A 12,141-nucleotide genomic window follows, 5' to 3' on the forward strand; every position below is an offset into this window, starting at 1 on the left:
ATCAAACCTGCATCCCCTGTGTTGGGAGGCAGATTCTTAACCTCCTAGCCACCAAGGAAGTCCCTTAAGTTAGTCTTTTAAATGCGAGAAATTTCCGTTGAATTTGCAATTTAATATGTGGTGTTGCTTCTATACTTTTGGTACTCTTCAAGGCTTTTAGTCTAATTCTTCTACTTTATAATATAAATAAGAGACAACACAATAAAACACTAACATACCACGTCTGTGTTGCTCAAACCCTGCAAATCCCCAAGAAAGGCCTGTATCATCTGCACTGGCCCTTGCCCAGCTCCTATGAATTGAGCTCTGAAACCTGGACACACCCTCACTGAGAAGAGTGTGCCTCAGGCATAGGACCACCTCAACCAGAGTGAACAGAGAGTTTGTGACTTACGTCAACTGTTCTACTCTGGATGGAGTCTGGGCAGCTGAAAGAAATCATGCAAGCCCCACATGGCCATGTGACTGACAGTCAACAACAACCCTGGACACCAAGGTTCAGGCAAGCATTCCTGACAGATAGCTTTGTCACATGTCACTGCTGAGAGAACCAAGCAGGACTCTGTGGTTCACTAGAGGAAACACTGGAAGAAAGCCTGGGCCCGGTTTCCTCTGGAATTTCCTCCATGTGTCAATTTTTGCTAATCTTCCTCTGTCCTTTTTCACAGTAATAACCAAGAGTACAATAGCTCTTCTGAGTCCTGTAGTACCCTACCAGTGAATCATCAAAATCAGCACAGGACCAGTAATATTAATTATTTTAAAATTGCAAGTAAATATATAACCTACATTAAGACATTTTAAGAGGTGACCATGTGAGCTCAGAGTCCAGGGAGGCAACAGCCACATGGGGATGGGCCCGTTCTCCTTCCAGCTGAGATGCTATCTCCTGAGTCTCCAGGCCTCCTGGGTTAAAGGGGTCTCAGAAGTGCTCTTGCCCTATGTCCTAATTCAAAGCATTTCCAGGATCCAGATAAGCTATGGTCCAAGCCCAGGAACAATCAATTCAGGATGGCTTCTAAAATAGTCTTCCATCACATTATTGTTTGCAATATTCATCAAAAACTCACTAATTAATATTGCTTAAAAGGCTGATCTGGGCATAAATCAATATAATTCATAAGAGTATAATCAGATATCTTGGTAGGTTTGTTTATAATCACAAATGACCAAATTATAAAGTTTTTTTATGTATTTTCACACAAATTTAGGTTAATACAAAAACTCTTTTTCCTATCCCTACACAGCTGCTTCCTGAAAATGGCAGTAACTCTTTTGGTTCCTTTTATAACAATCCTCCATGCTTCAGAATATTCAATATTTCCAAATAAAGACATTTATTCACAAGAATGGCAAGAGTAATTGCCACCGGAAAGATTAAATCTTTCCATATCTCATTACCAGGACAATTGATTTAAAAAACACTTCACCGTCCCCATCAATTTAATAAAGTTCACAGTATTTTTCAGCATCAGTGTACTAGTTACCAAATCACAACACATTCAGTCCCAAAGCTGCAACATTATCTCATGTCTTGGTAAAACAAGCAGTATTTGTATACTTAATCATAAATACACATAAAAGCATTATAGCAGTTGTGAAAATGCCCATGTGGTGAGCAACAGCCAACAGACAGGAGGGGGACACAGGTGAAAGCATCCCCCTACACCCTTTACCTTCTTACCTCTCTTCTTCCTTCGTTCTCGAATTATCTTCTGAGCTATCCTCTTCCAACGGGGCAAAGAACTTAACAGTTTAAATTTGGACATTATAGAGAGGTCATTACAAACTGCAGGTCTCAGTTCATTAAAGAGGAACCTCAATCGTTCAATGACTGGGGCACAGACCTCCTTGTAAGAACGGCCCTGTTCTTGATGAGTCTACAAAGTTAAATACGAAAGGACAACTTAACAACAACACCCCACCAACTGTCCACAAAGCACAGAAGAAAGAGAATCAAAATCTACTTACCTTAATGAGTGAGCATTTTGCTTGATAAACAACTCTACAAACATCCACCACTGATTTAGGCAATGTTCTATGCTTTACTTGCTCAATACCAAGCGTACCTGCATGAACTAAAGATAATGCCACGTGACCTGTGAAAGATATTTAAGATAAAGTGAAGATTAGTTATGACTGTGAAATATGTCAGTTGAAAGATCTATAGTACAGCTAAAATACTGAGATTCATACCTAAATCTTCATGTTTTAAGAGGCAACATAACAGTAAGCGGCCAACTTCCTCCACAGGATGCTCAGGGGGAAAGGTGATGGGTGTGGTCAAGTGGCACTGCCTACAGTATCTTTCAATCTGACACAGAAAGTCCTGCAACAGAAACAGCTGGAGGTAACTTCAGAGCCAACCTTGCAACATCGTCATAAATTCTAAGTGCTGCAACTTCTGATGCACTTGTGATCAGCGATGCTTCTAAAACTTCACTGGACACCGAAGTGAACCAGCCTCTTAAGAGCCCTCCAAATAAGATGCCAACAAAGTCTGTGCTAAGCTCTTCACAAGTCAAAGTCCTAAGGTAAACAGAAGGCACAGTGTGGGAAGGCCTCACTCACCTTCACATTGTGATCCTGAATGTTATTGTCAGCGATGGCTTGCAGGAATGCCTGGGCATGGTCCCCCAGGGCCTGTCTGTGGGAGCAGAGCCGGGACTTGCTGGCAGGAGTGCCCCCAGGAGAGCTACAGTGGTCTTCATCTTTCTCCTCATTGTAGCTGTAGTGGATCTGGCTAGTCTGCAGGCCACCGGAGAAGATGGATGACTGAAGCCACTCTAGAGAGTGCATATACAAACGTTAAAACAAAATCTGAGTGCACCATTCAGAAATAAATGCTAGAGGAAAAAGAAAACTAAGTACTTCATTTAGAAGGTAAAATTCAGGATCACTCATATGAAAGTCTCATCTAACATATTTACATAGAATGGCTTATAATTCCTATATCTACCTGAAAAAAGGTAACACCTTCCAGTTACTCAACACATCTTTAAGTATGGAATCAGAACCCAAAATAATAGTTCCAGTCCAACATTTACTGGCTACCTGATCAAGTACAGAGCTGTCCAGTTTCACAGATGCCATGTGAACTGAGACTGTTTCTAACAGGGAAAAGAAAATGAGACACCACTTACACAAGTAATCCCCAACTTCAGCTGGCATAACTATACGCTACAAAGTCTATAGTGGGAATGTGCAGAAGCAAACACCCCATTATTTGAAGGGCTGATGCAGAATTTTTTTATGATCTGGATGAAGACCATGACACTGAGCATCCAGGTAGGAGAACAGCACATGTGAAGGGTTCCAAGAAGAAAAACATGTTCAGGGTAATACATCTCCCTAAAGTATTAATCAAAAGACTAGTTCCAAATTGGGAAAGGAGTACATCAAGGCTGTATACTGTCACCCTGCTTATTTAACTTATATACAGAGTACATCACGCAAAATGCCAAGCTGGATGAACCACAAGCTGGAATCAAGATTGCCGGGAGAAATATCAATAACCTCAGATATGCAGATGACACCACCCTTATGGCAGAAACTGAAGAGGAAATAAAGAGCCCCTTGAGTAAAGTGAAAGAGTAGAATGAAAAAGCTGGCTTAAACTCAACATTCAAATAACAAAGATCATGGAATCTGGTCCCATCACGTCATGGCAAATAGATGGGGAAACAATGGAAACAGTGACAGACTATTTCGGGGGGCTCCAAAATCGCTGCAGATGGTGACTTGCAGCCATGAAATTGTAAGACGCTTGCTCCTTAGAAGAAAAGCTACGACCAACCTAGACAGCATATTAAAAAGCAGTTTGTGATTAATTTGTTGACAAAGGTCCATCTATTCAAAGCTATGGCTTTTCCAGTAGTCATGTGTGGATGTAAGAGTTGGACCATAAACAAAGCTGAGAGTCAAAGAATTGATGCTTTTGAACTGTGGTGTTGGAGAAGACTCTTGAGAGCCCCTTAGACTGCAAGGAGCTCAAATCAATCAATCCTGAAGGAAATTAGTTCCGAATATTCATTGGAAGGACCGATGCTGAAGCTGAAGCTCTAATACTCTGGCCACCTGATGCAAAGAACTGACTCACTGGAAAAGACCCTGATGCTGGGAAAAACTGAAGGCAGGAGGAGAAGGGGCAACAGAGGATGAGATGGTTGGATGGCATCACCAACTTAATGGACATGAGCTTGAGCAAGCTCTGGGAGTTGGTGATGGACAAGAAAGCCCGGCATGCTGCAGTCCATGGGGTCGCAAAGAGTCGGACACAACTGAGTGACTATACTGAGAGCATTAATCAAATAATAATAATGAGAGACTACTGAACATAAAAGACAAGAACTTAAGTAAGGGATGGATGTTTGGAAACCTGAGATCCAGTATGCTGTAAAGGAGACCTGTGTGATGCACAGGCCAAGCACCATAAGAGCAAGTCCTCTACCAGTGCCAATGGGAATACTCATATAACTGCTATGATGACTAAACTGAGATTCACCTAAAAGAATCAGCTTTTGTAACTCCAGATTTTTTTTTGTCAGTAACTTGTGCTATCAGAGTATTTCTCCAAAACCCAAGCAATCAAATCTGGGTTCACTCAATGTTCTTTTACTGGAAACTTAGATATGCAAGTGTTCAGAGCATTCTCCAAAGTGCCACATTAATTCTTCCAAAACACAACTGTGACCAGACCTTCCCTGAACCTCTCCATTTAGAACTCCCTCTTGTCTCTCTGTTCCAGTGGTGGCTTCTGATGTGCTAGAATGGAAAGACTCCCACACCACAAGCCCACAGTACCTACTGCTCCCCTCTACTCTGACACCTTGCAGCTCCTAGCTGATTTGGGAGAAGACAAGATAACCATCTTAGACGCTCTGGGGCAGCAAAGTGTACAGCACCTGCATCAAAGGTTTGTCCAGAAGGCAGGATGAGTAGGCACCATGGCAATCCTTGCCCACTAGCTTTCTCCCCAACCCTCTACACGCACCAGCCCAAAGCTGATTTTCTCAGTGTTGCCCTCACACACCTAGTCTGCTGAGACTCCAATTTCACGGTAGTTCCACCTCCATGAAATCTTTCCCTCCACCCACTCCTCACCTCCCAAACCACTTATAAATGATTCCATTTTATCTTCTACCACCATCCAACCTGACCTGTTTATGATGTCTAGGTACAGGAAGTTACTAAGGGCAGCTGCTGCTGCTGCTGCTAAGTTGCTTCAGTCACGTCCGACTCTGTGCGACCCCATAGACAGCAGCCCACCAGGCTCCTCTGTCCCCAGGATTCTCCAGGCAAGAATACTGGAGTGGGTTGCCATTTCCTTCTCCAAACTAAGGGCTGCTGCTGCTGCTAAGTTACTTCAGTCGTGTCCGACTCTGTGTGACCCCACAGACGGCAGCCCACCAGGCTCCCCCGTCCCTGGAATTCTCCAGGCAAGAACACTGGAGTATGCCAGGAGCCACCACGGGAGATCCCACCCATGACAAAGTTCATATGAAAGAGAACTGTTAAGCAAGGCTTCAGAACTCAAGGGGCTCCCTAGGCTTTCTCGAGCATCTATCCCAAAACCAGAATCTGTCTGTTATTACTATTTCATGACTTTTACCAACTCCTCTGACATTAACAGGGGGCTAACCCTGACCACCTTTCTCTGGAGAAAATCAACTTAGGGCTATAGCTAATAAGTCTTCTGGACATGAGAGGAATATTTCAAATCAAACCCCCTGTTAGCATTTTAGCTTGCTCGGCAGGTATATCCAGACTCTTACAGCTATGCATGTGATTATTTACAGCCTCCCAACTGTGAGAGGCACGGAAAGCCTAAAACATAGAGCCTTTGAAAGAGTTAAAAGTTATTAGAGTAGTGCTAGTGCTGGTGTAGGATTTCATTATTGGGCCAATGCTTGTCATTAAGTTCCCATATCTCTTATCCACTGTGCACCTGGGAATGCATTAGTTAACATAGTGAGAATACAAGAAAAATAAGTGTAGCCTTGAATTTAACCATATCAGACTTTTGAGCTAATTGGTTCTTTCTTGTAACTCACTGCACCCTTGCTCTGTGAAAAACGTAACTCTGGCATTTTCTGAGACTGACATAGATTAGAAACATAAAGAAAAAACACTTTGAGGGAAAATAAGTTTTCTGGTTGAGCAGCCTTTATCAAAAGAGGGTCATAAAATGTTCACAGGCCTCCAAGGCCAGAAGATACTGTACACAACATCATTTGTGAAAAAGGTATGCAGAAAAGTCCTGGTTTTGATAAGGGCAAAACTGCTGGAATGTTTGGGCTAACTCTGTATGACCATGCATCCTTCATTTCCCTCTATGTATAAGGCAAGGTATAAAAGTACCTTTTGAAAAATAAAGCTTTAGGGCCTCACTCACCAAAGCAGCTTGGTCACCCAGTGTTTTTTCTCCTATCTTTTTTTTTTCTCTCTCTCTCCTTCTCCCTCTTTTTTTCAGGCTGATCCCTTGGGGCATAGGGGCTCCCTGCGTTCACTTATCTGCCCGGATTTCTAAGACCTGAACAGGAAGATGTTCTGCGTCTTCACTCCCTCGGGAGACCGGGAGGGCACCTGTGGCCTCCGTGAACAGGGCAAACTTCTTGTCTTGAAGTTTTATTGTAAACCAAGGAATATCAGCCTCTTTCTCGCCTCTATTTTCTTATCTACAACATTCTTATCTCTCTCTCTCTCTAAATCAATCACAATCGCCGACACCACTCCTCCTTCGGGTTTCCCTGGATCCTTCGGGGGCTGGACCCCGGCGGGAGTGGGTTGCCATTTCCTTCTCCAATACATGAAAGTGAAAAGTGAAAGGGAAGCTGCTCAGTCGTGTCTGACTCTTTGCGACCCCATGGACCAGAGCCTACCAGGCTCCTCTGTCCATGGGATTTTCCAGGCAAGAGCAGGGTGCATCTAATTCTATACCTGCTTACATCCTCAGTGCCTAACATGGTAACTTCCATGAGAAATTACTCAAGAGATATGCACTGGATAGTCAATGGAGAAATACACAAATATGTGAACAGTCATTCAAATGTATCATATGGGATATGGAGAAAATGTAATACTCTAGGTGGTTACGAACGCTGCCATTCCAAAATACACTGGATTCGAGTCTGGTAAAAACACAATCCTCAAACAGAACACTGTCCCGAGGAATCGTCGATGCACAACATGTAGATTTCTAGGCAGCAGGGAGCTGAGCCAATCTGTTAGAGGGTGTGGAAGTGAGACCACACAAAGGCTCAACCTTCCTACATACCTGTCAGCTTGCTTCCTTTGATGCCACAGATCACACAAATGAAAGCCACTCACAGCTATTTCTATGAACTGGTTTAGTCTCACTATCCTTACATTTCCTCATCAACAACTGTGCTCATTCTTCTTCACTATCCTTAACGGCATTTACAGCTCCAGCTAAACTAACCTGCTAATCTGTTAACAGAAAACAAAATTTTTCTTACTGGCACATTCGACCTCAACTGGAGACAGTGGTGTGCTCATAGCTAAATAGGAAGCGTGTAATCCAAGGAGCAGGCCCAGATTCCTTTCAGTGTCTATAAGAGGTGAAGACAGACTTCCCAAATCTGGTATGGTAACAACTTCTTGGTCAGGCTGGGAAAGATAAATTTCATTATCAGTATGAAATGAAAATAGAGTTAATTAACAACATTCGATCAAGAATTCCAACAGCTTTTATCCTTAAACAAGATATACTGCCATAATAAAGACTATGTCCTGTAATAGTGAGCTCAGGCTGCCCCACAATAACAGAAGATTTTAATAACTGAGAGCAGACAGTACGCATAGGTCTACTGGTAGAATATCCAAAGCAATGATAAACGACTTAACTAGAAAATTCCTGAGGAAGTCAGACAGAAGGTAGAACAAAAAGGGTTCAAATGAAAATAATCTTAAATGCTGCCAGTCATGTGACAACTTATAAACAAAATTAATTTTTCCCTTCATAAGATCCTTTGAACATTACCCTTGAGGCATAAATTAATACATTTGGTCCCTTCTATTCCACATCTGGAAAGTCAACCTCAACATATAAATCCCAATGCTTATGAATATATAGAATGGGCATATTTCTATTCTAAAACACTATGCTATGAAATAGCTACTCCCCAAAAATACCTATTAAGATGGTAAGTCCTTCCAAATTTCTACACAGAATTACAATAAAATTGTAAAGATAAAAAGTTAACTGTTTTGTGTTTGTATGTGGATCAGGGTTTGTATTTCTTACAAATTAACAATTTTAAAATAGTTTTTCAAGATCAGTACATCATAAATCTTAACAGGAATAAATGCAAATTGGCTTATTAAAAAAAATCTCTAAAAGATCTTTGCTTTTCATTTAATGACCCCTTCCTCCAAAGATCCAGCTATCAATACTTCAGGGTAAAAACTTATCAGAAATATCCAGACAGGGTCCCCACTGATGTCCACCTTGCTCACCACACACACAGCCTCACCTCCAGATACTGACCAACACAGAAAGCATGCATTGATTCCCGTGTGTCTTCAAACTGCAAAGCAGCTTCCAAAGCCACCACTGGGTCTTCCCCTACAAACTGAGCTGAAATAAAACAGACAAAAGTAACATGACTTCAGTACAGTGTGCCTAGCCATTTATTATATAAACAGGAAATAGACTGTGCAGGTTAACTCCAAAGTAATATGATCTCTCACCCTCTGCCAGGGCTGTCTGAGTCAACTCAGAACCTGGAACAAGTTCCAACAAGTGTTGGAACAAAAACTGCATAATTATAAGAAATTCTTTAAATATGTCTGAATTTGCTGTGATAGAAAGTCACTGATAGACTAAAATGTATGAGACCTGGAGCAGTTACTAAACTGATCATTTTAAACCAAATTAGACAGTCTACTTAAAATGACACACTCACAACCTTTATCCATAAAGTAAAAAAGCAACGCCTTACCAAGAATACTATTTCCTGTTAATGACTGCGCCTGGAAGTCCTTTATATCATACACTTTTCCATCAATCACAGTCCAGAAGCCTCCATCTTTATTGTGGTTCTCTAAATCAGCTTTGCGTATAAGTGTTACTTCCTCATTATTTCTACAGTTCTGACCTGTAAAAAATGACTCTGTGTATACAGAAACCAAAATCAATGAATCAATAGATCAATAGATAAAAGGACTAGAACAAACTGTGTGAAAGAACTACAAGGTGAAATAGACAAATCCACAAACACAATAAGAAATTAACATACATCTTACTATAACTACCACCACAAACAAAAATTCAATAAGGATACAGAAAAATTTGAAAACAAAAACACAATGTGATAGGATGAATAGTAAGTCTGGCCATATACCAAGCATCAAGCAAACTTGAAAAATTTCAAATAAGTCAAGTTACAGAGCATGTAAAATGACTACAATGCAGTTAAGTTAAAAACAGCTAAGGGAATTCCCTGGTAATCCAGTGGTTAGGACTCTGTCAAGGGCCTGGGTTCAATCCCTGGTCAGGGAACTAAGATCCTGTAAGCTGTATGGTGTGGCAATAAATAAATAAATAAAACAAGTAACAAACAATTAAAATCCCTACATTTGAAATTATGCTGTCATTATATCTATGTCATCCAAAATTCCCAGAAAAAAAATGACTGTGGGAATCAGAAAACTGAAACAAACAATAATGAAAACACTGCAAATCAACACTTGTGACATATAGCGAAGTATATTTTTGAAGCCATTTCTATCTTTAAATGTACATATTAGGAAAAAATAAAAGCTAAAAAGTTAATAAACATAAAACCAATAAAATTCAATGAGTTAATAATGTTGCTTCAAAAGAAAGAGAAAACTTCATTAGTCACCTTTGGAAGCATTAGGACTCCACTTACTATTACAAAAAGCGGTTAAGGTGGGCTGGGGGTGATGGTGAATCATGCTAGGATCGTGTCTTTCCTGTGCAAATTGTGCCTCGTGCTACCAGTTGAGGGCAAGGTTGCTAGAGGACTGTACAGCGGACACACTATAGAAACCCCCTGGTCCACGTGACAGAACTGAAGGGGGGCCACCCAGCACCACGGGCGAAACAGAAAGCACACAGCACAACCTCAGCAACACTCCGACCCGACAAAATGAAAACCAAATCTGAGCAAACCTATCAGCAGTTCATAAAAAATATCACTGACAAAAGATGTTACAACTTGAAAAGGAGAATGCAATAAACCAAGTTCAGAAAATGTGAAATTCTCCAGAACAAACAGCCTACTTCTTTAAAAAACAAACAAACAAAAAATAAACAGTACAACCAAAGCAAGGGAGGAGAGCCTGGAGATATGCTGTTGGGTAAAAAAAACAAGTATATATGACCTTGACTATAGAGGACCTGTCTACATCCTGACTCAACATAACCACTAATAAAAAGAGTAATGAATCTGTTTATCTTAGAACAATGAGACTGTGGTTTCATTCTCCCAAAAAAGTTTTTATCATTAACAGTAATCTTTAAAGACAGAAATTTGTTTTAAAATAATACAATCAATCAGATAAAAAGCATAGGAGAGCTTGGGGAATGTGAGTAATTTTTTTTTTGGCCACGCCATGCAGCATGTAGGATCTTAGTTTCTGACTAGGGATTGAATCTGTGCCCCTGCAGTGGAAGCTTCGAGTCCTGACCACTGGCCTGCCTGGGAAGTCCTTGGGAAGGTAAATACCTGATTGTACATTCATTATATTATCTTCTCTACTTTTATCTGTTGGAACATTTTCATAATAAACATTATAAAAATATCACTATGCTAACTAGCATAATTTCTCAAAAAGTTAGAAAATTTTCCGATTAAACCCTAAGGGGAAAAAAAAAAAAAAGTAAAGAACAGTGTAGTACCAGCATAATGACATTTAGAGCAACAGAACAGAAGAACCCAGAAATAAATCTTCACAATATAAAGGCAAATTATTATTTTTTTTACAAGAACAGCAAGACCATTCAATGGGGAAAGGACAGTCTTTTCAACAAATGGTGCTGCAAAAACTGAATATTCAAATGCAGATAAATCAAGTTGGACCTGTACCTATCACCATACACAAAAATTGACTCAAAATAGATTAAAAACCTAAACATAAGAGCTAAAACTATAAATAAAACTCTTAGAAAAAAACATAGGAGGAAAACTTCATAAAACTTCATAAGGATCTGTCAATCGTATTTTTGGACAAGACACCAAAAGTACAGACAACCTTCATTTAAAAAAAAAAAAAATCAAAGGACACTATCAATAGAATGAAAAGGCAACTCACAGAATGAGAAAATATTTGCAAGTCATATATTCTCAGAACATGTAACAAACTTCTTCAACTCAACAATGACAACAAGAAACTTGATTTAAAAGGAGGAAAAATACTTGAAAAGACATTTCTCCAAAGATACGTACATGGTCAACAGGCTCATAAATAGATGCACACCACCACTAATCATTAGGGAAACCAAATCAAAACTACAATGTAATACCACTTGATCCTAATAGGATGGCTACTTGTTTTTTTTTAACTTTTTATTTTGTATTGGGGTATAGTCAATTAACAATGCTGTGATAGTTTCAGATGAACAGTGAAGGACTCAGCCAAACATATCCACTCTCCCCAAAACTTCCCTCTCATCCAGGCTGCCAAGTAACATTGAACAAAGTTCCACATGCTATACAATAGGTCCTTGTTGTTTATCCATTTTAAATATAGCAGTGTGTACACGTTCATCCCAAATTCATTTAACTATCTCATTCCCCATCCTTCCCTCAGCAATCTTAAGTTTGTTCTCTAAGACCATGAGTCTCTTTTATAAGTAATTTCATTTGTATCATTTCTTTTTAGATTTCACATATATGGGCTGTCATATGACATTTCTCCTGTCTGTCTTACTTCACTCAGTATGACAATCTCCAGGTAGGATGGCTATTATTTAAAAAAAAAAAATAACAAGTGTTGGCCAAGTACGTGGAAAAATCAGAACTGTTTCTTTGTGCATTGCCTGTGGGAACTTCAAATGGCATAGCTACTGTGGAAAACAGAATGGCAATTCCTTAAAAAATTTAAAATGGAATTATCAAGTGCACTGGTGCTCAGTCACTCAGTTGTGTCCAA

At 40.0% G+C, this 12,141-nt stretch overlaps 1 protein-coding gene across 1 annotated transcript in view; it reads right to left on the bottom strand.

The window, feature by feature from the left end:
- HERC2 (HECT and RLD domain containing E3 ubiquitin protein ligase 2) overlaps nucleotides 1–12,141 on the bottom strand; it is a 242,029-nt gene that overhangs the window by 135,043 nt on the left and 94,845 nt on the right. The window contains exons 23-29 of the mRNA XM_068968361.1: nucleotides 8,964–9,134; nucleotides 8,496–8,599; nucleotides 7,479–7,629; nucleotides 2,572–2,786; nucleotides 2,197–2,329; nucleotides 1,972–2,099; nucleotides 1,685–1,880 (exon numbers count right to left, since the gene is read on the bottom strand). Of these exons, the coding sequence (XP_068824462.1) occupies nucleotides 1,685–1,880; nucleotides 1,972–2,099; nucleotides 2,197–2,329; nucleotides 2,572–2,786; nucleotides 7,479–7,629; nucleotides 8,496–8,599; nucleotides 8,964–9,134 (1,098 nt within the window). The remainder of the gene's footprint in view (nucleotides 1–1,684; nucleotides 1,881–1,971; nucleotides 2,100–2,196; nucleotides 2,330–2,571; nucleotides 2,787–7,478; nucleotides 7,630–8,495; nucleotides 8,600–8,963; nucleotides 9,135–12,141) is intronic.

Source organism: Capricornis sumatraensis, chromosome 3 (genome assembly GCF_032405125.1).
Source record: "Capricornis sumatraensis isolate serow.1 chromosome 3, serow.2, whole genome shotgun sequence".
In the NCBI taxonomy this organism is placed as follows: Eukaryota; Metazoa; Chordata; class Mammalia; order Artiodactyla; family Bovidae; genus Capricornis; species Capricornis sumatraensis.